Source organism: Monodelphis domestica, chromosome 3 (genome assembly GCF_027887165.1).
Source record: "Monodelphis domestica isolate mMonDom1 chromosome 3, mMonDom1.pri, whole genome shotgun sequence".
NCBI classification, from domain to species: Eukaryota; Metazoa; Chordata; class Mammalia; order Didelphimorphia; family Didelphidae; genus Monodelphis; species Monodelphis domestica.
The window spans coordinates 88,670,428-88,697,122 of NC_077229.1; the positions used below are offsets into that span (position 1 = coordinate 88,670,428).

The 26,695-nt window shown below is 35.8% G+C and overlaps 1 protein-coding gene across 7 annotated transcripts in view; it reads right to left on the reverse strand.

Moving 5' to 3' along the window:
• Positions 1–26,695, reverse strand: part of ZFR2 (zinc finger RNA binding protein 2) — a 120,720-nt gene that overhangs the window by 38,776 nt on the left and 55,249 nt on the right. For all 7 annotated transcript variants that reach the window (XM_056822418.1, XM_056822420.1, XM_016432082.2 and 4 more), the window contains 6 exons: positions 25,485–25,716; positions 24,094–24,254; positions 20,650–20,769; positions 3,782–3,927; positions 1,609–1,747; positions 551–741 (listed from right to left, as the gene is read on the reverse strand). In XM_056822418.1, the coding sequence (XP_056678396.1) occupies positions 551–741; positions 1,609–1,747; positions 3,782–3,927; positions 20,650–20,769; positions 24,094–24,254; positions 25,485–25,716 (989 nt within the window). The remainder of the gene's footprint in view (positions 1–550; positions 742–1,608; positions 1,748–3,781; positions 3,928–20,649; positions 20,770–24,093; positions 24,255–25,484; positions 25,717–26,695) is intronic.

Sequence of the window (26,695 nt, forward strand, 5' to 3'; positions counted from 1 at the left end):
TTATTATCTGTCCATTTCTATACACAGGAATTCATATTTCTTCCAGACCTTTTAATTAATCTCATGCTTGCATCTGACTGGGCAGATTTTATAATGAAGAGTTTCACTATTTAACTTTTCTAGGGTTTTAGTGTATGATACCAATCTGTATAGAGATTCTAATCATCAATGGGTTGGCCACAGCAACTCATTTTTAATGATTTAATCATTTTTAATGTACTTCATACCCTTGTGTTCTGATACTAGTATAGGAACCAACTACACTGCGGAAAGCATGGATTTTGAAATACTAAAGTCAAGAAATGCTTTTCTGTAATAACTGCTAAAATCAAAAGAAATTATGATTATCAAGTATGTGGAATAGAGGAAAGAACACTGGATTGAGAGTTAGGAAATCAAGGATTCCACCATGAGGCAACTCCCTCACTTTCTATAGAAAGACTTGTTTTCTTTGTAACAAAAGAAAGATGGACGACATCATTTGATATTTTTCCTATTCCCTATGTTCTAAAGGCCTTTCCAGCTCTAACATTCTATGAACTCAAATTACCCTTTTTCACCACCCTCTTCCTCTTGATGTTCTGATTTTTCTTCTGCCAGGATATCTGAGACCAGCTTGAGGGCTCGTTCTGAATGAGAAACCACTTTCTGAATGGCCTGTAGCTCTGCTTCAGTGGGATAAATAGTAGAATGTTTGGACATGATATGCCTGTCATCAGAAGTATTGGGACGCCTTGAACCCTGTGGGGGAAAAGGCCATATATTTAAATGAATGTAAAGGGAAGATGAGAGGAGACAAGGAGAGAAAAAGGACAAAATGACAGAATTCTCATGGCTACTTCAAAACTATCAAACCAGCAAAGCCACTGCAAACAGCATCAAAAGAAAGTCAAAGGCAGCCTGGCCAAAATCAAACGAGTCATTTAATAAGTTTGGTTTCAGGTGCTTTAAAAGGAGAGAAGGAGATAGAAGTTGGCTGGGTTAAAATATATTATATTAGGGGTGAATTTCTAACTTATGTAGAGAGTAGAAAAGAAGGGGGGAAAACACAATTTTGATCAACTCATTTTATACCTTTATCTTTTCCAGACACTCCCAGTGGATTCCTGATGACTGCAGGAAGCACAGATCTGATTTCTAGTTGGTTCCCCATTGGCAATTTCTTACATTTCCCATCTAGAGATTTTAAAATGAGATGGGTTGGCCTCTTCCCCTCAGCAAGGCTCATCAGGATCACTCAAATCTAAGATTCCCATTCAACATCAGGGGCCCAACCTGCACAGACAAATTAGTCTAAGGAGATCTAGTAAGAGTCATATTTCCAAAAATAAAGATAGATGAGTAAGATTTCCCAAGAAATGTAATGATACTGAAGAAGTCAAAGGAATAATGCCATTAAGTGAAAACATATAACCTTGTAAGAAATACAGCATCTAAGTCAGATAAACCAATTTCTAGTCACATCTTATTTATTCAAAAAAAGACAACATGGAAGCCACCTTGGGGGAAAATTAAAGAATTTTATTTCTAAAATTTATAACAAAAGTCAAACATCTTAATATATAGCAGGCAAAAGTCATGCAAACTGAAAGTAATATGAAGACTCACCAAAAGTGAGGGAACAGGTCCCCCTGGTCTGCCCATGAGGGGAGGTGGATTCCAATCAGTCACCATTCGGTGTTGATGTTTTTCCCAATACAACTGTTCTTTTTCTACTCTCCTCCAATATATTTCTTCTTCATAGCGTCTGTAGAAGAAAAGATACAATGAGACCAGAAACCATGCTAGCCAACAGTATGACTCCCCAGGCTTAATGAATTAATTATTGATTATTAATTAATCATTATGTTTTTATTTTAGATTATTATTAATCTTATTAATAACTCATGAAATAACGCTATTCTAAGAACATGGAAACAAATCAGAGGCCTCTATTTATCTGTTCCTGGATTTGAACACTGTGCTTATTAATTTGATATGATTCATTACTACTAGATCTCTCTTAAATGAGATTCTGCCCATCCTTCAGGACTAAGCCCAAAAGTCATCTTCTATATAAAAGCTTTGTCTTATCCCTTCATCCTCACTCAGAAATCTTCTACTTCCCTCACAAAATTACAAGAAATTTTTTTAAAATTTAAAAATTATTGAAATGGTAAAGAAAATGTTATTGTTATTACTATTATCATCTTTCCTTCCTTAAGTCTTCCATAGCAGTCTGGATATTATATGTGCTTTTATCATATTCTATTCTACATTATACTTATTGTATGGTTATAACCTATGTTTATGTGTTTTATAGCATTCCCCTCTAAATTCTTTTGAAATATTGCAAGTTCTATTTGGACACATATTATGGATTTAATAAATGCTTGTTTGTTTTTCAAAATAGATGTCTATTGATTGGAAATGGTTAAACAATTGTGTGTGAATGTGGAGGAGTATTTCTGCATCATAAGAAATAATGAATAAGAAGAATGCAGGGATGAATGGGAAGATTTACACGGACCAATGCAAAATAAAAATAAGCAGAATTAGAAAAACAACATATACAACTACAACAAAGGACAACAACAACAAAATTGAAACAGAATGATGCATTATTGTAATAATCAAACTTGGCCCCAAGGAAGTACTTTGTTTTCCCTTTGGATAGAGACCATACTTTAATTAGTTTTATCCATCTCTCCAGTTTCTTCCGTATTACCTATATCAGGTAGCTAATAAACTGATGTTATATCAAAGACTTAGTGCATTCAATAGTGAAGTAAAACTGGTTTAGAAAACATGAGACTTAGTTTTGAATCCAACTCTGCCATTTAGTACTCTGGGAACTTGGGTAAAACACTATCTTTTTTTTATTCTTAGTTTCCTTATCTACAAAATAGAAATAATCATACTTATACCACCTAACTCACAAAGCTCTGAGGCTCATTTCAAATAACTAATGTATGTTAAGTATTTTGTAATCATAAAGTAATATATAAATAAATGACAACCATTGTTATTATAGGAGCATAGATCACAGATTATGGAGCTGGAAAATACCTTAAAGTTTCATCTTATCCAAATCTCTCCTTTTACAGATAAGGAAACCATAGAATTTACTGACTTTTCTATGGTCAAATAACTAGTAAGTAGTAAAGATAGACTCAAATCAATGTATCCTAAAACCATCCCAATATTCTTGCTAATTCATATTGATTCATTATTATTTGATTGGTCAAAAATCATCAGAAGTTGATAAAATCATGAAGAAACAATGTAAATAGAAAGAGCGCTGAACCTGAGAGTCATAGGACCTCAGTTCAAATCTCAGCTCTGTTCCTTACTTTGTATGTATATGTGACATTCAGTAAGTCATCATTTCTTTAGGCCTGTTTCTTCATCTGTAAAATGAAGAAGTTAGACTAGATGAGTTCTGAATTTTCTTCTAGCTCTAGATCTACAATCCTTTGAAAGCAATAAGATAATAGTGCAAGAACTTAAGCAATAAAGGTTAAGTGATTTGTCATAAGTCACACAGCTAGGAAGTGAAGTCAAATTTGAACCGAGGACCCCCTCTCTGGGTCTCTTATCCACTGAGCTACCTAGCTGCCCCATGAAGAAAATTTAGTGTTATCACTGCTATGCTAATAAAAACACTGAGAAGGATAAACATTCTTCTTTTCAGAGGAAAGAAACAGTTAAATGGTCACTTAATTATCACATAATATCACATGTGATAAGATTGAAAAAGTATGAAAAGTTCATACTTTTGAAAATTTCTCCCCATTTCTACCTCATTTCTATATGATGACGCTGCTGTTCCTCTCTCCATCGCTTCAACATATCTTTCTGTTTCTGTTTCTTTATTTTCTCCTCATGATGCTTCCGAGCTCGATTACTGGGCTTAATCTCAACTGGGAGATCGGGATTCACTTTTTTCTGAATAAAGATAAAAATATTTAGGGAGTTAAAAAAATCTCACATGGAAAAAATCATAGTATAATTTACTTATTCCTTGATGAGAAAACTTAGGTTTAATTCTAAAGGGAAAAATCTAAGGAATATGAAAAAAGGATATTGCCTAAAGATATTAGCATAAATGCTTTGGAAACTCACTGATCATCTTAATTTTTTAAAGATACATTTAAAAAAATGCAAGCAAGGTCAGCTACTAGAGAACGGATGAATATAAAAGCATGGCATAGTCCTATAAGAAGTATATCAAACCACTTCCTAGCTGTGTGACCCTGGGCAAGATGCTTAACCTCTATTGCCTAGGCCTTGCCATTCTTCTGTTTTAGAACTGATATTATTATTTTTTAAAAAGGGACAACTTTTACAAGAGTGTTATAAAACTCAAAGAACCAAGGTTCATAAGGAAAGCAATGTTGAACAGAATGGCATAATGAGGGAAAGAGAAGGATTAAGGAAGTAGATTGCTTATCAGAGTGGATAGTATAATGGATGACAAACAAAATTAAATCCTAATTTTGCTCCTGTTTGTTTTATAAAGGAGAAAGAAAAAGGTGATTAACTGTCTGAAAATAGGGAGGTAATAGATTTACTGTACTTTGCTCTTATTAAATGATAAGTGTAGTTTTTAAAAACTAAACCCTTTGGTTTTTAGAATGCTTCACCATTCAATCTTCTTACATTCCAGCCTACCTTTCCAGTTTTACCACATAGTATTCTCCACACACTAGAGTTCAGCCATATTGGTCTATTCTAGTGATGGTGAACCTTTTAGATACCATGTGCCATGTCATTTTCCCCCACCCAGACTGGGCACCGTGCCCTGCCCCACCCCAAGCCTGAATGCCCCTCACCATCACCTTACCCCAGACAGGGGTAGGAGAAAGGGAGGGAAGTAACTCGGGTGCTCTGCTCAGTGGAGGGAGTAAGGGGAGGAGGCACAGTGGAGAGGGGGGAGGGAACAGCTCCGCAGAGTCCCTCTGCCTTTCTAGTATCTAACTAGCACACATGCCCACAAAGAGGTCTCTGTGTGCCATCTTTGGAATGTGTGTCATCAATTCACAATCATGGGTCTATTCCATACAACATTCTACGTCCCCCACCTGGTATGCATTCCTTGTGTACCTCTTGGCTACCTCAAGTATCTGATCATTCCTGCTCTCAGAATATTTTCTCTTAAGCATAGAGTTGTTCCATGTGACTCCAATGGCTTCCTATTGCCTCTAGGATAAAATATAAACTCCTCTACTTAGCCTTTAAAGCCAATACAACCTGGCCCAAACTATCATTCCAGCTTCACTGGCTATTACTCCTCTTCTACCCACCCACCCCCACACTCAGTGTAAGGTGAAACTGTCTTCCTCTCCATTTCCTACATGATGCTCCCTCTTCCATCTCCATGTCTTTACATTGGCCAACCCTCAAGTCTGGAAGGCACTTTCCCCTCACCCCTGTTTAACAGTCCCTCTCCTCTCTTCCTTTAGGATGCTGCTCAAACATCATCCTCTGCATGAAGTCTTTCCTGATTTCCCAACTGCTGGTGACCTTATTCCCAAAAAACTTTCATTGTATTTAACTACTGTGTGTGTACATCTACATATATGTGTTTGTATTTATTAACTTCATATTTATGTTATATAGAGTTTACATTACTCATCTCTCCCATTAGAATGTAAGCTCAATATAAGTAAAAACTGTTTCATTCTTTGCACTTGAATCCTCAATGTCTAGCACAGTGCCTACACATACAGGAGATGACTCTTATTCTTATTTCATCAGTTCCTTAATAAAATTGCTGTCTTATTTTAGTACAAAAACTTTTAAATTTTATATAATCAATATTTTCCATTTTATCTCCTGTGAACCTCTATATTTTGTTTAGTTAAGAACTTTCCCCCCTCTAAATAGCTGTGAAAGATTTTCTCCTTCCTTGCTGTCCTAATTTGTTTTTGATATGATCTTTTCTACTTAGATCATGGTTCCATTTGGACTTTATTGTAGCAAATGGTAGGAGAAGGTAGTTCAATCCAATCTCTGCCAGATTGCTTTTCAGTTTTCCCAGTAGTTTTTATCAGATAGTGAATAATTACCTTAGTAGTTGGGGTTTAGGGGGTTATTAACACTGTATTACTTAGGCTTGTTTGCTTCTGGATCTTTGGTACCTAATCTATTCTATTTTTTTTTAAACAGTACCAAATAGTTTCAATGATTCATACTGTAAAATATTATTTGAGATCTAATCTTTCTAGGAACCCTTCCTTCCTTTTTCAATATTTCCCATTCGATTCTTGACAGTGTTCCTCTAGCTAAACTGATCCTAGCTCTAAAATGTAACCTTTGATAGTCTGACTGGAATGGCACTTAATCAATAAACTAACTTAAGTAGTATAATAATTTTTATTATATTGCCTTAGCCCAACCAGGAGCAATAATTTTCTGTAATTATTTGTCCTTATTATCCTTGTAAAGAGTATTTAGTAATTGAATTCATATAATTTTTTTGGCAAAGAGATTTGGGGCACAATGCACCGACACACAGAGTATGGAAAATTCACATAAAATTTTTTGGCCCTCTCTTCATACCAGAGAAGTCTGGATTTTATGGGCTGTTTACAGTACCTTATTGTAAAACCTGGGTTTATACACAGGTCAATATTAAGATATTTCTGGACGTTGTGTATCTGCTGGTTTTTGCATTATACTTATAAAACTAACTTTTTACTTATTTTAACTTTTAAAAAGAAATTGTATATATTTATAGTATTAAAAGATAAAACATGTTGATATTATACAATACTATACATATATTTTCTGCATTTTTGAGTTTCTAAACTTTTCCAATATTGTCTATTGGCCTTTGTGAATCAATGGTAGCTTCTACAAAACTCCCTCAAAATTCCCATTTAATTTCTTATGCTCACCTGTAATAATTTGAAACCACAATGGGGAAGTTGTGGAAGGGATACTTGTGTTGTCATTTTTACTATATTGGCATGGCCTTGAGCACTGACTATTCCTCTAAGAAGTTCTTCTTTATTTCTCTATCATTGCTTCTTTTGTTTTTGTCTTAATATATAGAAATAATGGTGATTTTTGAAGATTTATTTTGTAGCCTGAAACTTTGCTGGAGCTTTTTATCAATGTATCTGCCAATTCCCCAAGATTTTCCAAGTAAATAATCATGATCTTAGCAAACAGGGTTCATTTTATTGCCTCTTAATTTATAGTTATTCCTTTATTCTTGTCTTAATGCTATTGCTAGCATTACCAGAACTAATTAAATAATGTCTAAGAGAATGCTTCACACTTCCATGTTTACTGGGAAAAGTTTTACTGTACCCTCAATTGTATATAATGCTTGCTTTTGGTTTTAGATGCTTTTTATGATGTCAAAAAAGTCCATTCTTATACTTTCTGAATATCTTTGATTAGCATATCTCCTTAATTTTTTATTTGATGTTAATATTCAGAGAGTTTTAATAAATTATTTTCTAATTATATTATCAGAGAAATATATGATCTTAAAACACACACAAAAGACATATTACTGAAGGAGAGCCTTTAAGACTACCTTTTGGGAGGCAGGGAGGTGGCTCAGTGGATTGAGATCCAGGCCTAGAAACCAAAGGTCCCGAGTTCAAATCTGCCCTCAGACACTTCCTAGCTGTGTAACTGTGAGCAAGTCACTTAACCCCTATTAACCTAGGTGTTACTGCTCTTCTGCCTTGGAACCAATATACAGTATTGATTATAAGATGGAAAATAAAGGTTTTTTTTAAAAAGACTACATTTTGCTTTATCAAGTCAAATGCCTTCTTGTAATTAAACACTTTATTTTTTAAATTTGCATCAATGTTCATTGGGGATTGTGATGATTAAAATAGTGGAAGACATAAACTGTTACAGATAAAAGAGTGGTTGGCTTAAATTGTGACCGCAGAAAATATGGTTTCAAGACAGTGTCTTGTTTTAAATCAAATATAAGGTGGTCGCCAGGGGAAAATTCCCAGATATTAAATATACCCAAGTCAGCTGGGTTTTATAGAGATTTTAATTAATACAAATGAGGAATTAATGAAAGAGAGAGAGAAAAAGGAAATAATGAGAAAAAGGGCTAGACCAACCTAGGCCAGCATGAGCCAGCCTAGGCTGAAAACCCTAAGAGAGAGATCAGTCTTTTATCCACTCACCACAAGATTTGTCCAAGCAAGATTCTAGTGTTCAGAGACACCAGCTGCCTCCTCCAATTCAGCTTTTCCCAGCTGAATCTCCAGAGAGAGTTCTTCTGAGACAGTCCCTTCTCTCAGCTTTTCATCTCCTTTTAAAGGGAATTTTCTCCTATGTCACCTCTCCTAAGTTCTCACATCTACCAATCACAGTAGACATTTTCCAAAGGACAGACCATTCTTAATTCACACCTAAGTAGACTTAAACTTTTGATTAAGTTCACACCTGAAAAAAACCTCTGAGTAAGTTCTCACCTCTTTGCTCCTTGTAAATTCACAAGTTGCCTGACCTTTATAGGTACTTAGCACCCTTTTGTATTAGATCTAAAAATAGGCACAGCTTAAGAACTTTTGCCTTACTATAAGTATGGGTTTAAGTATTTTTCATCGTTCAGCAAGGAGTTTCTTCCCCTAAAGCATGCTTAAGTAGGGGTGGAGTAGAGGTCTCACATGGCTTCATTGTTTAAAATGGGGAATGGTCTTAGCCAAATCTTATGAAGTAGGGTCTGAGAATTTTTAAGATTCACAGGATATTTGTTGGTAGTTCTCTCTCTCTCTCTCTCTCTCTCTCTCTCTCTCTCTCTCTCTCTCTCTCTCTCTCTCTCTCTCTCTCTCTCTCTCTTCTTTTTTGGCTCTCCCTAATTCTCTTATCCAGGCCAAATTTATATCACAGAAAAAATTTGATAGGATTTCTTCTCCTCCTCTTAGGTGATACAATAAATAGAGTACTGTCCCTGGAGTCAGGAAGACCTGAGTTCAAATCCAGCCCCAAACACTTAGCTGTGTGGCCCTGGGGAAATTGCTTAACCTCTGTTTGCTTTATTTTCCTTAGGACAATTAGGTGTCACCGTAGACAGAATACTAGTTCTGGAGTTAGGAGGACCCAAGTTCAAATCCAGGCTCAGACATTTACTAGTGTTGCAGGTTAAAAATATTGGTGGGAGTTTGATGAAAGTTACGAAGATCAGTTTGGTAAACCACCAACACTTATTTATTCACAGGAGAGGTTAGGATAGAAAATAGGAGATAGGAAATAAGAGATTATCGTATTACTATGCCTAAATCCAAACCCTATACTAAATCTCTAAGAAACTCTAAATCTAACTGCCTTCTTGGGCAGGATCTTCTTGCCTGACAATGCAAGCCTAACTAAAACTTCTCTGACTATCTAAGATTATATTCTCTATCTATCTATTTATGCTAATTAATAAATCTTTATCTTCTCCAACCTCCTTAAATCAATATCTGAAACCAAATTGTCAGAAGTCAACTGTGGAGAGGTTAATTTGTATTTGAAAGGTTCAGTCTTTTAGTATTGAGCAGTGGTTCTCAACCTCTCAATTTGTAGCAATGAGAATACATCAAGATTTTAGATAACATTCCTGAGAATTTCCAATTGGGGGTTCTTTCATGAAGTGATGGGTAGATTATGTTTTCATTTTGTTCTCTTGTTTTAATGTCTGGACAATTTTCTTTCATTTCTTGAAATATGATAACCAGATTCTTTTTCTAACCAAGGCTTTCAAGTAGTCTAATTATTCTCAAATTAACTCTTCCCTGATTTATTTTACAGGTTGATTGTTTTTTAAATAAAGTACAATACATTTCCATCTATTTATTCTCTTTTGACTTTGTTTTAGTACCTCTTGTTTTCTTATGAAATGATTAGCTTCTATTTTGCCTCATTTTAATTTTCTGAGAGTCTATTACATGAGTAAGGTTTTGTACTAAGCTATTAATTCTATTTTCAATTCTCTTCTTAATAGTTTTCATTTCTTTTCTACTTCTTTTCCCTATTATTGTCATTTCACTTATGTCATTTTAAATTCTTTTGGGCTTTTTCTTAGCTCTGGCATAATTTCTTCTAGGAATTCTGTTTGATTCTATAGCCAAGCTCTTCCTTTCTTAGAGACTCTTATCATAGGAGTTTTGAAAGTATTCTTCTCTTCTAGTTTATGTCTGGAGGATCTCTGGAATCATAATAATATTTTGGTCATTTTTTTAGATTGGACCACTCACTATAAGACCTATCCACTATAAAAGTTATCTTGCTATCCTTAGAACAATATTATAAGTGCTATGTTATTGCCTTCAAGGGACCAAGACTAACTAGTCAGCGCAAAAGGCTCTGAGTGAGTCACATAGCTCTTTCTCAGAAGGTATCCAGATCAGGATAGAAACTACCTCGCTGCCCTCAGGGGGTCAGTCCCACTTCTAGGAGACCAAAACTTCTTGCCTGATATGAATCTGAAGGCAAATCTGAAGGATTGAGATTAGAACTACTGATTGAGGTCTTACTCCTCAAATTCCACTATTCCTCTCTCTTGGAGTTAGAAATTCTTCAGTATGAAGATGGGATTAACTCTCCCCTGCCCATTTTTAGATTTAATCACCAGAAGCATATACATCCGGGGGGAGGTCTGTGACCCTCGTGGAAGGAAGTCACAGGAAGTGACAAAAAGGAATGGTCTTTAAAAATGTCAAGAACTTGAGACTTCTGAGTAAGCATGGCAGCAGATTAGACGGGACTTACTTCCCCTCCTCAGTTCCAACGATATAGACAACCCCAAAAGACCCCAAAAAAACTATCCTCATAAAAATGGAGGGACTCTACAGTAGGGCACAGCATTGAAGGTATGTGGGATTCGGGCATTTCCACACTATAAGGGAGCAAAAAAGCTCCCACCCAAACTTGAGCTGATCTACCCTCCACCACCACACCTATAGAGCCAGAGTTAAAGTCAGCACACCCCAGAATCAACGAGTGAGCAAGGGGCACCCCTGGAGTGAGCAAGGGGCAGCTCAAGGTCTTGGGAGCTGACTAACACCACCAAGGACTTACTCCTGAAAGCAGTAACACCTGAAACCCCAGAAGGCAGGCAGTGGAGCTCAGATCTTGGGCACTCGGAACCAGCACACCATAATCAACTAGTGTGCGAAGGGCATCCCTGGAGTGAGCAAGGGGCACCTATAGGTCTTGGGAACTGACTAAGACCACCAAGGACTTACCCCTGAGAGTAGTAACACCCGAAACGCTGGCAGGCAGAAAAGCACAGACCTTGGGTGCCCCCAGGAAGGTAGTGCAGCTACGGAGAATTGAGAGATTGCCCCAGACAAAAGCCTTGCTCCTTAGCTCCATACACAGAGAGCCAGCCCTCCTCACTCAGATTTCTGACTGGAAAGGGAAGGAAAAACCATAGAGATGGCAAACGGTGCCCAGGAACAACTTCCCAACACCAAGAAAAGCAAGAAGAAGGGGTTGATTTTGGATAATTTTTACAGAGGAAAAATACAGACAACAGAGGAAATAGCAGAAGAAAAAACCCAAACAAATGCTCTAAAATCTTCCAAAATAAATGGAAATTGTCCACGAGCTCTTGAAGAATTTAAATTGGAGGTTATCAAAAGGATGGAAGCCTTCTGGCATGAAAAATGGGAAATAATGCAAAGAGAATACAACAATCTGAGGGACAAGAACTCCCAATTGGAGAAACAGTTGGAAACCTCAAAAAGCAGGATAGGCCAAACTGAAAAGGAAAACCAGTCTTTAAAGACCAGAATTAGGCAACTGGAAGACAATGATCTTGCAAAACAGCAAGAATTAATAAAGCAAAGTCAAGAGACTAAAAAAATAGAAGAAAATATAAAATATCTGACAAGGTGACAGATCAGGAAAACAGAGGAAGGAGAGACAATCTGAGAATCATTGCTCTACCTGAAAAGTCAGAAATAAACAAAAATATTGACATCATAATACAAGAAATCATCCAAGAAAACTGCCCTGATGTTCTAGAACAAGGGGGCAAAATAGACATTGAAAGACTTCATAGAACACCCTCTACACTAAATTCCCAAAAGGCAACTCCCAGGAATGTAATTGCCAAATTCCAAAGCTTTCAAGCTAAGGAGAAAATCCTACAAAAAGCCAAAAAGAGACAATTCAAATACCAAGGAGCACCAATCAGGATCACACAAGACCTGGCAGCTTCCACACTGAAGGACCACAAGACCTGGAATACAATATTCAGAAAGGCAAGAGAACTGGATCTTCAACCAAGAATCATCTCTTCATCAAAACTGACTATATACTTCCAGGGGAAAGTATGGGAATTTAACAAAATAGAAGATTTCCAAGTATTTGTAAAGAAAAGACCAGAACTCAGGGGGAATTTTGATATCCAAACACAAAGAGCAAGAGAAACATGAAAAGGTAATTATGAAAGAAAGGGAAAAGGAGAAAAATTTTTTTTCTTTATTCAAACTCTCTTCTATAAGGGCTACAATTAGATCAAATTATATATATTAACATATGGGGAAAATGTTATTTGTAAAGCTCAAAAACTGTATTCATAATTATAGTAATTAGAAGAATCACTCATAAGGAAAGATTGGAGCATTAAAGGCTAGAAGATGATATGTACAAACAAAGAAAAAAAAGAAAAAAGAAAAAGGGTGGAGGGGTGGGAATCAATGATGATACCAAGAGATACTTGAAGAAATAGAAATAAAATAAATAGAATAATCTTTTTCACACAAAGATACACATGGGAAGGGGAGGGGAAGAATACTCTTATAAGAAGGAGAGGAAGAGAGTGCTAATAAATAATACTTAAACCTTACTCTCAGTGAAATCAACTCTTGAGAGGGAAGACCATCTAGATCAATTGGGATCCTGAATTCTATCTTATCCTACAGGGTCGGGGAGAGGGGGAAACTAAGGGGGATAAAACTAAGGGGATTAAAAGTAAACCACTGGTTTAAAAGGTTATAGCAAAAGAAGAGAGGATATCAAAATTCTAGGGAATTCACAAGTGACAATCATAACTTTGAATGTAAATGGGATGAACTCACCCATAAAATGTAGACAAATAGGAGAATGGATTAGAATCCAAAATCCTACCATATGTTGTCTGCAAGAAACACACCTGAGGCGGATATTCACAAGCTCAGAATTAAAGGTTGGAGCAAGACCTATTGGGCCTCAACTGATAGGAAGAAGGCAGGAGTTGCAATTATGACATCTGACAAAAGCCAAAGTAAAAATAGACCTGATTAAAAGGGATAGGGAAGGTAAATACATCCTGATAAAAGGGAGTATAGACAATGAGGAAATATCACTAATAAACATGTATGCACCAAATGGTATAGCATCCAAATTTCTAATGGAGAAACTAGGAGAATTGAAGGAGGAAATAGATAGTAAAACTATACTAGTGGGAGACCTGAAACTACCACTATCAAATTTAGATGAATCAAATAAAAAAAATAAATAAGAAAGAGGTAAAAGAGGTGAATAAAATCTTAGAAAAATTAGAGTTAATAGATATATGGAGAAAAATAAATAGGGACAAAAAGGAATACACCTTCTTTTCAGCAGCACATGGTACATTCACAAAGATTGACCATATACTAGGTCATAAAAACATGGCATACAAATGCAAAAAAGCAGAAATAATAAATGCAACCTTTTCAAATCATAAGGCAATAAAAATAATGATCAACAAGGGTACATGGAGAGCCAAATCAAAAATTAATTGGAAATTAAATAATAGGATTCTCCAAAATCAGTTAGAGAACAAATCATAGAAACAATTAATAATTTCATTGAAGAAAATGACAATTTCCTTTCAATGACATCCTTTCAAACCTTATGGGATGCAGCCAAAGCAGTATTCAGAGGAAAATTTATATCCTTGAGTTCATATATTAACAAATTAGGGAGAGCAGTGGTTAATGAATTGGACATGCAAATCAAAAAACTTGAAAGCGAACAAATTAAAAACCCCCAGAAGAAAACCAAATTAGAGATCCTAAAAATTAAGGGAGAAATTAATAAAATCAAAAGTGACAGAACCATTGACTAATAAATAAGACTAGAAGCTGGTATTTTGAAAAAACAAATAATATAGACAAAGTACTGTTCAATCTAATTAAAAAAGGAAAGAAGAAAAGCAAATTAATAGTATCATAGATGAAAAGGGAGAACTCACCTCCAATGAAGAGGAAATTAAGGCAATCATTAAAAACTATTTTGCCCAACTATATGGCAATAAATATGCCAATCTAAGTGATATGGATGAATATTAATAAAAATATAAATTGCCTAGATTAACAGAAGAAGAAATAGAATTCTTAAATAATCCCATATCAGAAAAAGAAATTGAACAGGTCATCCAAGAACTCCCTAAGAAAAAAATCCCCAGGGCCTGATGGATTCACAAGTGAATTCTATCAAACATTCAAAGAACAGCTAATCCCAATACTATACAAACTACTCAACATAATAAGCAAAGAGGGGGTTCTACCAAATTCCTTTTATAACACAAATATGGTACTGATTCCAAAGCAAGGCAAGTCAAAAACAGAGAAAGAAAATTACAGACCAATCTCCTTAATGAACATAGATGCAAAAATCTTAAATAGAATACTAGCAAAAAGACTCCAGCAAGTGATCAGGAGGGTTATTCACTATGATCAGGTAGGATTTATACCAGGAATGCAAGGATGGTTCAATATTAGGAAAACCATCCACATAACTGACCATATCAACAAACAAACCAACAAAAACCACATGATTACCTCAATAGACTCAGAAAAAGCCTTTGACAAAATACAACACCCATTCTTATTGAAAACACTAGAAAGTATAGGAATAGAAGGGTCTTTCCTAAAAATAATAAAGAGTATCTATTTAAAACCATCAGCCAACATCATCTGCAATGGGGATAAACTAGATGCATTCCCAATAAGATCAGGAGTGAAACAAGGATGCCCATTATCACCCCTATTATTTAGCATTGTACTAGAAACACTAGCAGTAGCAATTAGAGAAGAAAAAGACATTGAAGGTATTAAAATTGGCAATGAAGAGACCAAGCTATCACTCTTTGCAGATGATATGATGGTCTACTTAAAGAATCCTAGAGAATCAACTAAAAAGCTAGTCGAAATCAACAACAAGTTGCAGGATACAAAATAAACCCTCATAAGTCATCAGCATTTCTATATATCTCTAACACATCACAGCAGCAGGAATTCCGTTCAAAATCACCTTAGACAAAATAAAATACTTAGGAACCTATCTCCTGAGACAAACACAGGAACTATATGAACACAACTACAAAACACTATCCACACAATTAAAACTAGATCTGAGCAATTGGGAAAACATTAACTGCTCATGGGTAGGATGAGCTAACATAATAAAAATGACCATCCTACCTAAACTTATCTATCTATTTAGTGCCATACCCATCAAACTTCCAAAAATTTCTTTAATGAATTAGAAAAAACCATAACAAAGTTCATTTGGAAGAACAAAAGATCAAGGATATCCAGGGAAATAATGAAAAAAAAATACAAAGGAAGGTGGCCTTGCAGTGCAAGATCTCAAATTATATGATAAAGCAGTGGTCATCAAAGCAATTTGGTACTGGCTAAGAGACAGAAAGGAGGATCAATGGAATAGACTTGGGGTAAGGGACTTCAGCAAAACAGTCTATGACAAACCTAAAGAACCCAGCTTTTGCGACAAAAATCCACTTTTGACAAAAACTGCTGGGAAAATTGGAAGACAGTGTGGGAGAGATTAGTTTTGGATCAACACCTCACACCCTACACCAAGATAAACTCAGAATGGGTGAGTGACTTGAACATAAAGAAGGAAACTATAAGTAAATTGGGTAAACAGAGAATAGTATACTTGTCAGAGCTTTGGGAAGGGAAATATTTTAAAACCAAGCAAGCCTTAGAATGAGTCACAAAATGTAAAATCAGTCATTTCGACTACATCAAATTAAAAAGGTTTTGTACAAACAAAATAAATGTAACCAAAACCAGAAGGAAAATAACAAACTGTGAAAAAAATCTTCATAACAAAAACCTCTGACAAAGGTTTAATTACTCAAATTTACAAAGAACTAAATCATTTGTACAAAAAATCAAGCCATTCTCCACTTGATAAAAGGGCAAGGGACATGAACAGGCAATTCTCAGTCAAAGAAATCAAAACCATTAATAAGCACATGAAAAAGTGTTCTAAATCTCTTATAATCAGAGAGATACAAATCAAAACAACTCTGAGGTATCACCTCACACCTAGCAGATTGGCTAGCATGACAGCTATGGAAAGTAATGAATGCTAGAGGGGATTAGTAAAATCCCCTCCAGGAAGGTGGTAAAATTGGGACATTAATTCATTGCTGGTAGAGTTGTGAATTGATCCAACCATTCTAGAGGGCAATTTGGAACTATGCTCAAAGTGTGATAAAAGACTGTCTGCCCTTTGACCCAGCCATAGAACTGCTGGGATTGTACCCCAAAGAGATAATAAGGAAAAAGACTTGTACAAAAGTATTCATAGCTGCACTCTTTGTGGTGGCAAAAAATTGGAAAATGAGGGGATGCCCTTCAATTGGGGAATGACTGAACAAATTGTGGTATATGCTTGTGATGGAATACTATTGTGCTCAAAGGAATAATAAAGTGGAGGAATTCCATGGGGATTGGAACAACCTCCAGGAAGTGATGCAGAACGAAAGGAGCAGAACCAGGAGAACACTGTACACAGAAATTGATAGACTGTGGTACAATCGAATGTAATGGACTTCTCCATTAGTGGTAATGCATTGATCCTGAACAACCTGGAGGGATGCAGGAGAAAAAACACTATCCACATTCAGAGGAAAAACTGTGGGAGTGAAAACACCAAAGAACAACAACTGCTCAATGACATGGGTTGAAGGGGATATAATTGGGGATATAGACTCTAAATGAACATCCTAGTGCAAATACCAACAACACGGAAATGGATTCTGATCAAGGACACAGGCAATACCCAGTGGAATTGCGCGTTGACTATGGGAGGGGTGGGAGGAGGGGAGGAAGGAATAGAAAATTATTTTTGTATCCAAGGAATAATGTTTGAAATCGACCAAATTTTTAAAAAATTTTAAAAAAATGCTATGGACTTCCTGTGAAGAGGTCTTTTGTCTTCAACTTGATCTTGAAGGAGCTCCAGCTTGAGACCTCAGACAGCTCTTGAACTTTAGAACTACCACATGGGGTAAGTGAAAAAGTCTGACTCCTTTCCTGGATTTTCTGAAGGGACTAGCCTCAGTAAAGGCCTACCCTCTGGAGAGAGGCTTCATGCATCCCCAGGTCCTCGGCTCAAGGCTGAGGCCCCTTTGGCTGAAGGACTAGCCTTGCCTGGGTTGAGCCAGGGGTTGGAGCAAAATACTTAGTGTGTTGGGTTAAATATTTTACCCTAACCTTCTCTCTGATTTTCTTACTTTCACTCTTTCTATATTTTATAAATAAATTGCTAAAAAAATCATTTTGAAGTTGATTAAAATACCTGGAGACACTAAATAATCCAATCCAACCTTTTATATTAACCTCTTACATTCTTGCCCCTTACATCAGAGGCTCTGTTTCTTGCCTAGGAGTGAGTGAAATGTTACCCTTTAAGAGGCCCTGGATTGGTGAGAGCAACCTTGCTGTTCTTTAGGATTGAATCTGTCACATTGTCACCAAGTTCTCACTTTTTACAATAAAGGGCAATACCACCCTCCCAGTCCCAAAGACATGAAAAACAAGAGTTATCTTTGACTCTTCACTATCTCTCATACATCATATCCAATCTCTTGCCAAAGTTTATCAATTTAACTTTGGCAATATCTTTCAAATATGTCCCCTTCTCTCCATTGTGTGATACTGGTAGAAGCCCTCATCATCTCACAACTATTGAAACAGCCTTTTGAGTGATCTCCCTGCCTCAAGTCTCTCCTCACTCCAGGTTATACCCTAAATTGCTAAAATGATTTTCTTAAAGTGCAGGTCTGATGTCACCCCCTATTCAATAAACTTCAATGACTCCCTATCGTCTTCACAATCAATACAAAAATTCTGTTTAGTATTCAAAGTCCTTTATAATCTAATCCCTCTTTTTATACCTTTGCTCCCGATATGCTCTCTTCAATCCAAGGACACCTGTTCCACCAACAAGATAATCTAATTCTTGGTTCTGGGCATTTTCTTTGGCAGTCTGCCATGTCTGGAATGTTCTCTCTCCTAATCTCAATTTCCTGGCTTCCCAGGCTTCCTTAAAATCCCAGCTAAAACCTTATCTTCTACAGAAAGCCTTTCTCAACCCCTCTTAATTCTAGTGTCTTTACTCTTATTTCCTATTAATCCTGTTATAGTTGTTTGTACAGAATTGCTTGCTTCTTGCTTCTCTCATTATATGGTGAGCTCCTTGAAGGTAGAAATTGTCTTTTGCCTCTTTTTGAATCACCAGTGCTTAGCATAGCTAGTAGGCACCTAGTAGGCACTTATGTTTACTGGCTGACATGTTCTTGGGATGATTTAGCTTAGCTGTAATACTAACCTAGATGTAAACTCTTTTTCACCTTTATTGCTTTTTTCCTATTTTCTAAGGCAATGCTGCTCTCAATCTCCCACTATTCTACAATATACTGTTCAGCAATGGGTTTGTATTCAAAATTAGTTGCCTTTGACTGCTGTATCTCTCCACTTGTTAAAGAAATATTTGCTGTTTGATCTTTTCATGTTCTTGTAGTGGCAACTGTTTTATGTCAATTAAACTTTTGCAGGAAATATCCTTAATATTATTCTATTTGCTTCTTTTTCATATCATAATTTTAGGCATCAATGGCTGATTTGTATGTCAGGTTGGAACTGTTGTATTTGCATAATGTCATCTTCTCATTTTAATCGTTTCTTTTGATGATGTTTTTAAAAATAATTAGTTTTTTCAGTTAAATGTAGAAACAATCTTTGACAATTGTTTTCTGACAATTGGAGATTCAGATTTTCTCCCTCCCTTCCCCTATGCCCCCCCCATCAAGGTGATGGTGTGATATGGGTTATACCAATACTTTCATGAAATACATATTTCCATATTAGTCATGTTGTGATAGAAGATACATTTCACACATATAATAAAAAAATTCATGAAGGAAATAAAGTAGAAGATTGCATACTTTGATCTGTAATTAGATTTCAACAGTTCCTTCTTTGGCTGATGATTTTTACTGTTGTTCCTAATAGTCAATATTCTGAGTGTATATCTGTATCTGGTACAGCTTCCAAATTAGTAACCAATCATTTCCTTTCTAGATTATTTGCTGTTCCCCATATATACAGTTTATCTCCTCACCTCAATGTCTTTGCACAGTTGTTTCCCATGCTTGGAACATTCTTCCTCTTCATCTCTTCTCAGAATATATAAATTCCTTTAATGTGCCAACATCTACATGAGGTCTTTTTGATCCTCTCCAGGTATTAACCCTCTCTCTCTTGAAATTATTTTATATTATTCTATTTATACTTTACATTTATTTGTATGTGAAAACGTTCCATGACCCAGGGAAATAGAAGGTTGCTGAGGATAGTACTGCTTTGTTACCTTCTATTCCCAGCACGAAGCATAGTAGAGTCTTGACTGGACCTGTGATTTCACTGGTATAAGGAACTCTCTAGTGAGGACAATCTACAAATGTAAATCAGCACCTCTGCAATTCACAATCCTGGAGAACAATGAGAAGTTAAATGACCTGTGAAGGATCTTATTGCTGGTATGTGGATCAGAAATAGGACTAGAACTCAGGTCAACTGGGCTCTGAAGTATTTAGGCAGCTAGGTAGTGCACTGTAGAGCACTGGGCCTGGAAACAAGAAGATCTGAGTTCAAATTTAGCCTCACTTACTAGCTGTGTTAACCTAGACAAATCATTAAACCTCTTTCAATCTTGGTTTCCTCACTACAAGGATAATAATAATACCTACCTTTTGAGGTTGCAAATGAGAATCAAATGAGATAAATACTTGTAAATTACTTTGTAAACCTTAAAGTGCTAGTTATGATTATAATTATCACAGTAAATTATAAAAATAATAATTAACATACATCTTCATCAGTGCATTTGCAACCATCTACACCTTACCCAGTGCAATTCTTGTTAATAATAACTATTTACATTTATATACATTTATGTTGTGCAAAGTATTTTGAACCTTGTGAAGCAGGTAGTTCAAGCACATTTAAACTCATTTATAGATGAAAACTTTGTGGTTTTGGTTAGTTGACTTGCTGATCACAGCTAGAATTTGTCAAAGTTAGTGTATGAACCCAGGCAGGGTCTCTGACTCCAGATCTAATGAGTTTTCCACCATGTCATCCTGTCCCTCTTTACTTCGCCTATCTGTATATATGTAATATACAATCTTCTGCAATATACAATATAAAAATGGTAGGATGTTTTAGGGACAACTTTTAGGGACTTTTTATAATAAGCCATTCAGGGATTATACAAAGCTTTAGCACTAACAGACTAAATAAACAAAGGCATTTTCACTCACCTAATCTACTGGAATGGTTACCTCCAACCAACAGAGTTCATTCTGAGGGAGCAGAACTGTAAAAGAACAGATTGGTGCTTTACCTTGTATTGTAGTCGATGCCGACGCCCCTTCAGGTGCATGTCCTTAGCATTAGGATCATTGAAACTGCACTCACACAGCTTACAGTGAAATCGAATCATTTTTCCTTCATCGTTGTGAACCTGAGTTTAACAATCACAGGCAGCTTAAAAAATAATCTAAGAACCCCTAAATTTCTTACATTTCAGATACTATGCCTACTTTTTAAACAATGAACACAAAACTATTACATTTATAGCACCATTCTTTGCCCACTGTTTGTTTTGTTTTTAATATTTTATTTTCCCCTATTATATGTAAAAACAACTTTTTAACATTTTTAAAAGTTTGAGTTTCAAGTTCTCTCCCCTCTTATGATTCTCCCTCCCTCCCTGAAATGGCAAGCAATTTGATATAAATTTTACATGTGTAACCATATAAAATATCTTTCCATATTAGTCATTTTGTGGAAGAGTTCTCAAATGGAAAAAGAAATATAGTACGTTTCAGTTCACATTCAGATTCTAGTTCCTTCTCAGAGGGCAAATGGTATTTTTCATCATGAGTCTCTGGGATTGTCTTGGATTACTGTATTGCTGAGAATAACTAGGTCATTCACAGTTGTTCATCAAGGAATATTGCTATCCCTGGGTACAATGTTGTTCTTGTTCTGCTCACTTTACTCTGCATCAGTTCACATAGGGTTTTTTTTGTTTTGTTTTGTTTTTTAAACCCTTACCTTCCATCTTAGAATCAATACTGTGTATTAGTTCTAAGGCAGAAGAGCAGTAAGGGCTAGGCAATGAGGGTTAATTGACTTGCCCAGGGTCACACAGCTGGGAAGTTTCTGAATCCAGATTTGAATCCAGGACCCCCCCATCTCTGGACATGGTTCTCAATCCACTAAGGCACCCAGCTGCTCCCTCATGTAGGTTTTTCTAGATTTGTCTGAAATCATCCTGCTTGTCATTTCTTAGAGCAGCACAACAGTATTCTATAAGTATTATATACCACAACTTGTTCAGCCATTCCTCAATTGATGGACAACTCTTAAATTTCCAATTCTTTGCTACCACAAAAAGAGCTTCAATAAATATTTTGGTACAAATAAGTCCTTTTCCCTTTGTGCACTATTTAAAAAACAATTTAGTGTAACATTCCTGGGGAAATGGTCATTATCTTGTGTGTAAGAAAGAAACTTAGCACTTTATTGCATAACTCTCAAAAGCATTTGTCTAGTGTTACATGTTACGATTATCATGTTCACAACTGATTCCCCTATGTCTCTTCTTCTAAACTTTGTCTTTTTCCCACTGAATAGAATAATGCTGTGCTTCACATAATCACAAGAAACTGAAATCGAACAGTCAACCAAACTGTTGACATAGGTCTGTTCCAAATTAGGATGTATTTGTTAAATTGGCTTTTTGTTTTGAAAAAGGTCTTAAATAATATCCCAGGGTCATAATGTCAGTGTGTGACAGAGGGGACATGAACCCACATCTTTCTGACTCCAAGGTCACCATACAATGCCGCCCCTCTACTTATTAAATAGTCATTTAAAAATATTTGTAGATTGAATATTGAATAAAAGTTGTGGGGTTTTTTTCCTTCTTTGGTATCTGATCTAGGATTTAAATTTGACAGTTTCCAAAACCACTAACATTTCTACCATCTAACTATCCCTAAAAAGGATTTCTCACATTCTCTTCATATATGCTAAAAGTAGGCAAAGTAAAGAGTAGTATGATATGGTGGAAAGAGCACTGAACTTAGAATCTGAAGAGCCATCATCTACTGCTCAGCCTTTTTCAGGCCCCATGACAACTTCATTTTCATTCCCCTTTTTTCCTGGGTCTAATCAAACTGCCCCTCCTTTCAAGAGCCATCTCCAATTCTCTGGCCAACAATGATTTATATTTCTTGACCTTTAAAATATTGTCTGTTAAACAAATTTTGACTTTTGACTATTGTGTCATATTGTTCTCTAATTTTTTCAAGTGCAGAAATTGCATATATCTATTAAGATCTCAAGCTCATCTACAAAAGTGAAAGTTAAAACATGTAGAATTTTAGGAATTCAAAGTCCTTTGCCATTATAGGAAACTTTTAAAACAATATTCTAATATTGTCTGAACTAAATATATGGAAGAAACTTTTACCAGTAAGGGTTATCTATTCCTGGTAGAGGCTAAAGAAAGGTCTATTTTCAGTCTTGGAGATATTAAAAATTAAGATAAGACCATATCTAACCTGATCTGGATAATATATATATATATGCATATATATACACACACGCACACACATATATATACAGAAGGTTCTCTCCAACCCTACAATTTTACACAGTCATTACTGGAAAAAACTGAATGCCTTATACCTCATATGACATGTTCATGTTCTTAATAAACAACTCCATGTGGAGTTTCAAAAAATATATAAAAAGAGTTAATAGGAATAGTATATTGAAGGAGCAGAACCAGGAGAACATTGTACACAGAGACAAACACACTGTGGTATCATCGAACGTAATGGACTTCTCCATTAGTGGTGGTGTAATGTCCCTGAACAACTTGCAGGGACCCAGGAGAAAAAAACACCATTCATAAGCAAAGGATAAACTATGGGAGTGGAAACACCGAGAAAAAGCAACTGCCTGAATACAGAGGTTGAGGGGACATGACAGAGGATAGACTCTAAATGAACACTCTAATGCAAATACTATCAACAAAGCAATGGGTTCAAATCAAGAAAACATCTAATGCCCAGTGGACTTACGCCTCGGCTATGGGGGGTGGGGGGGAGGAAAAGAAAATGATCTATGTCTTTAACGAATAATGCTTGGAAATGACCAAATAAAATATATTAAAAAAAAAAAAGGAATAGTATATTGAACTGCAGCAGTGAAGTAAAGCAGAAAGAACCTTGGTCTAGACTAACTAGCCATGTAACACTGAATCAGAAGTCAGTGGAAGTCAGAAAACTAGGATGAAAATCCTACCTTTCTGTATAATCAGGGACTAGTTTCTTAACCTTTTCAGACTTTATTCTATAAAATGAAGAGGTTAAAACTGATAGCTTCTAGCATCCCTTCTAGCTCTAGATGATCCTAAGATTTCTGAGATATCCCTTCCAGCTAACATTCTATAACTCTCCATTGTTCTATCCTACAGATACAGAAGAAAAAGTTTATGTTAATCCTGCAGAAGAACACTTTCAATTTCCAGTACTCTAGTTCCATTTTCTAAAATTTAAAATTTTTCTTTTAGGTGATATTCTAACATTTTGTGCATAAAAACTTGCTAGTAAAATTAATAACAGGTTAATTTTTAAACTTCTCATTAAAGGTCTTCCTACTTTTAGAAGAATCTATATCTGTTTATTTTTCTTGGTTATGATCACTCAAAATCTCACATTAAATGGTAGATGTGTTGGTTCAGATAATAACAAACATTGTTTAACATTACCTCCTCCACATAGTCATGTCCTACTGGCTGCACATCAAACAAGACCCCAGAAGCATCCCCAGAATTCTCATGTGTGGACTGTTTACTTGGAAGCTCTGATTTTGACTGGACCATTGTCCCCTCTTCAAGTCTGTTGCCAGCTGCCTGTGGCTTGTTAGTCCCTGAATAGGAAAAATTGAATTATTTATAACCTACTCCAGGGCTAAACTAAAGGTCATCTTTATCCTACCATCAGGGTTTATGTTACAAATTCAGCACATCATTATTTCTTCTTGTAACATCTTCTTATAACATCAAACCATCACCTCTCAGACAGGCAGTCCTATAACTTTTCCAGCTATCAAAGCTAAGATTCTGAATATGCCCAAAGATATGTATTCTTTTAAGCAATCAGTTCTCACAAATAGAGAGACACAATAAGTTTAATTATTATAAACTAGGAACTACTCAAAATCAAAAGTTACCAATTTATCAATGATGAATTTCTTTAATAATTATTGTATTTAGCATTAACTAAGAAGTATATAGGATTTTGCTTTAGGAGAAGCACATATGAAGAGTATATTATTAAAATCACTTAAAGCTTTTACTACATGTTTACTCAATAAATAATAATTGTTTTACATATGTATATAAAAACAGAGGGAAAAGTCTTATACAGTTTGGCCAGACTCTTTCCTCTGTATTTAAAATTATACTTCCTATGTGTTTCCTAGGCCCAAGAGGAACTAGATAGACAGCCAAGCCAAAAAATGTATAGCTGTAGGAATAATGCCTTAGTTCACCACTTCCCCTGCAACACTGTAGAGGCCAAACTAGTTCATTCTAAAAGCCAATAAACTGGGGAAGGTTTACAAAGTTCTGATGGTAATCATATTATTCTTTAGAACCTCTGAGTTGGAGGCACTGTACCCTCCCAAGGTTAAAGAGGAGAAATGAATCCACTATCTAATGGATTCTTCCAAGAATCTATTTCCTTGAAGCAGGCAGGTAAAACTACTTAGTCTGGTTGGAGAAATATCAATGGCTTTCAATAAGTTAGCAGCAAGGAGGAAAAAGAATTCAGTTCCTTGAATTCCTATTTCAAATTCTTCCCAGAAGATGGTATTTTTTTTTATATCAGAGAGCATTTATAAATAAAAATATCAACTAAAATCAATTTCTCACTAAATTTGTGAAACTATAGCAATAAAAGTTAATTGAATTGAATTAAATCAAGGATTATTCCTGAAATCTATCCAATACCCCTGAGTCTGAAAGTATAGGAGACCTACAAGTGTTCCTTCAACTGACACTTCAAAAAAGCAGTAGATAACAGTGCAAAGAAAGCTATATGAAGCAATGCTTCAATTACAATTAACTGAATTAAGATGAAGTTTAAAGAGACATACCTACATATGTTATCTTTGAGGTAAGTGGTTTCTTGGTCAGTACTGGCCTTCTTGGGTAGCTTGTGCTATTGTTGATGGCTACATTTGCTGCTTTAGCTGGTGTGACAGAAGTTGTGGCAGTAGTAGTGACTTGGGGAACCAGCTTGTTCACTATGTTGGTAGGAACAGAGTTCAATAATACTGGCTCTACTGAAGGGATAGGTTTCCCCAACTTCGTATGTAATTTAATGACCTGAAATATACCATATAACAACTGTCAAGGAAAACCTGTTCAAGGCCACAAGACATAGCTACTTCTAGTAAATTCCTTGGAAGGGTAGAACTTCTATAAGAACATACTTAGAAGCCATTCAAGCTGAAGCTTTAGTTTTCTTCCTGCTAAATCACTGGTTTCATGAGTGAAGGGAACATTTTCTAATAATTTTGACTAACATTTTATACACTGTCTTAATTTTTGCAAAATGTTTATACATTAATAGGTACTCACGTAATTGCTATTGAATGAATGGTAGGATGAATGCTATCATGATTAGCCTTCATTTTTTTTTTAAACCCTTACCTTCCGTCTTGGAGTCAATACTGTGTATTGGTTCCAAGGCAGAAGAGTGGTAAGGGCTAGGCAATGAGGGTTAAGTGACTTGCCCAGGGTCATACAGCTGGGAAGTGTCTGAGGCCAGATTTGAACCTAGGACCTCCTGTCTCTAGGCCTGGCTCTCAATCCACTGAGCTACCCAGCTGCCCCTAGCCTTCATATTTTTTACCAGATTTTTTATATAGATAATTTGTTATAGGAAATTTCCAAGGAGAAAATGCCTTTCATTAGTGCAAATTGGCACGTGTCCTGCAACATATAGTCTTAGAGGGGGCACTTAGAGGTTAAGTGATTTGCCCAGGATCTCATATCCAGTATTCATCAGAAGCAAGTCTTGAACTCAGATCCTCCTGACTTCAGGGGAGACTAGAAAATGAAAGATGAGGACCAATAGCTTAAAAGCAAACTATAGTGCTAAGTAAAGGTACAATAATCCTTTATATTTTAGCAAAGATTGTAGTAATTTAACAGAGTCATGTTTCCAATATTTTTTTGGAAGAAAGAAGGGAAATCTGGCCCTACTACTTGCCTTTGTCTCACAGATATAGGCTGCTCATACAGGGGTTACATTTAGTTACTGATACTGTGGCTTATACAACCAGGGTATATGTAATTCCTA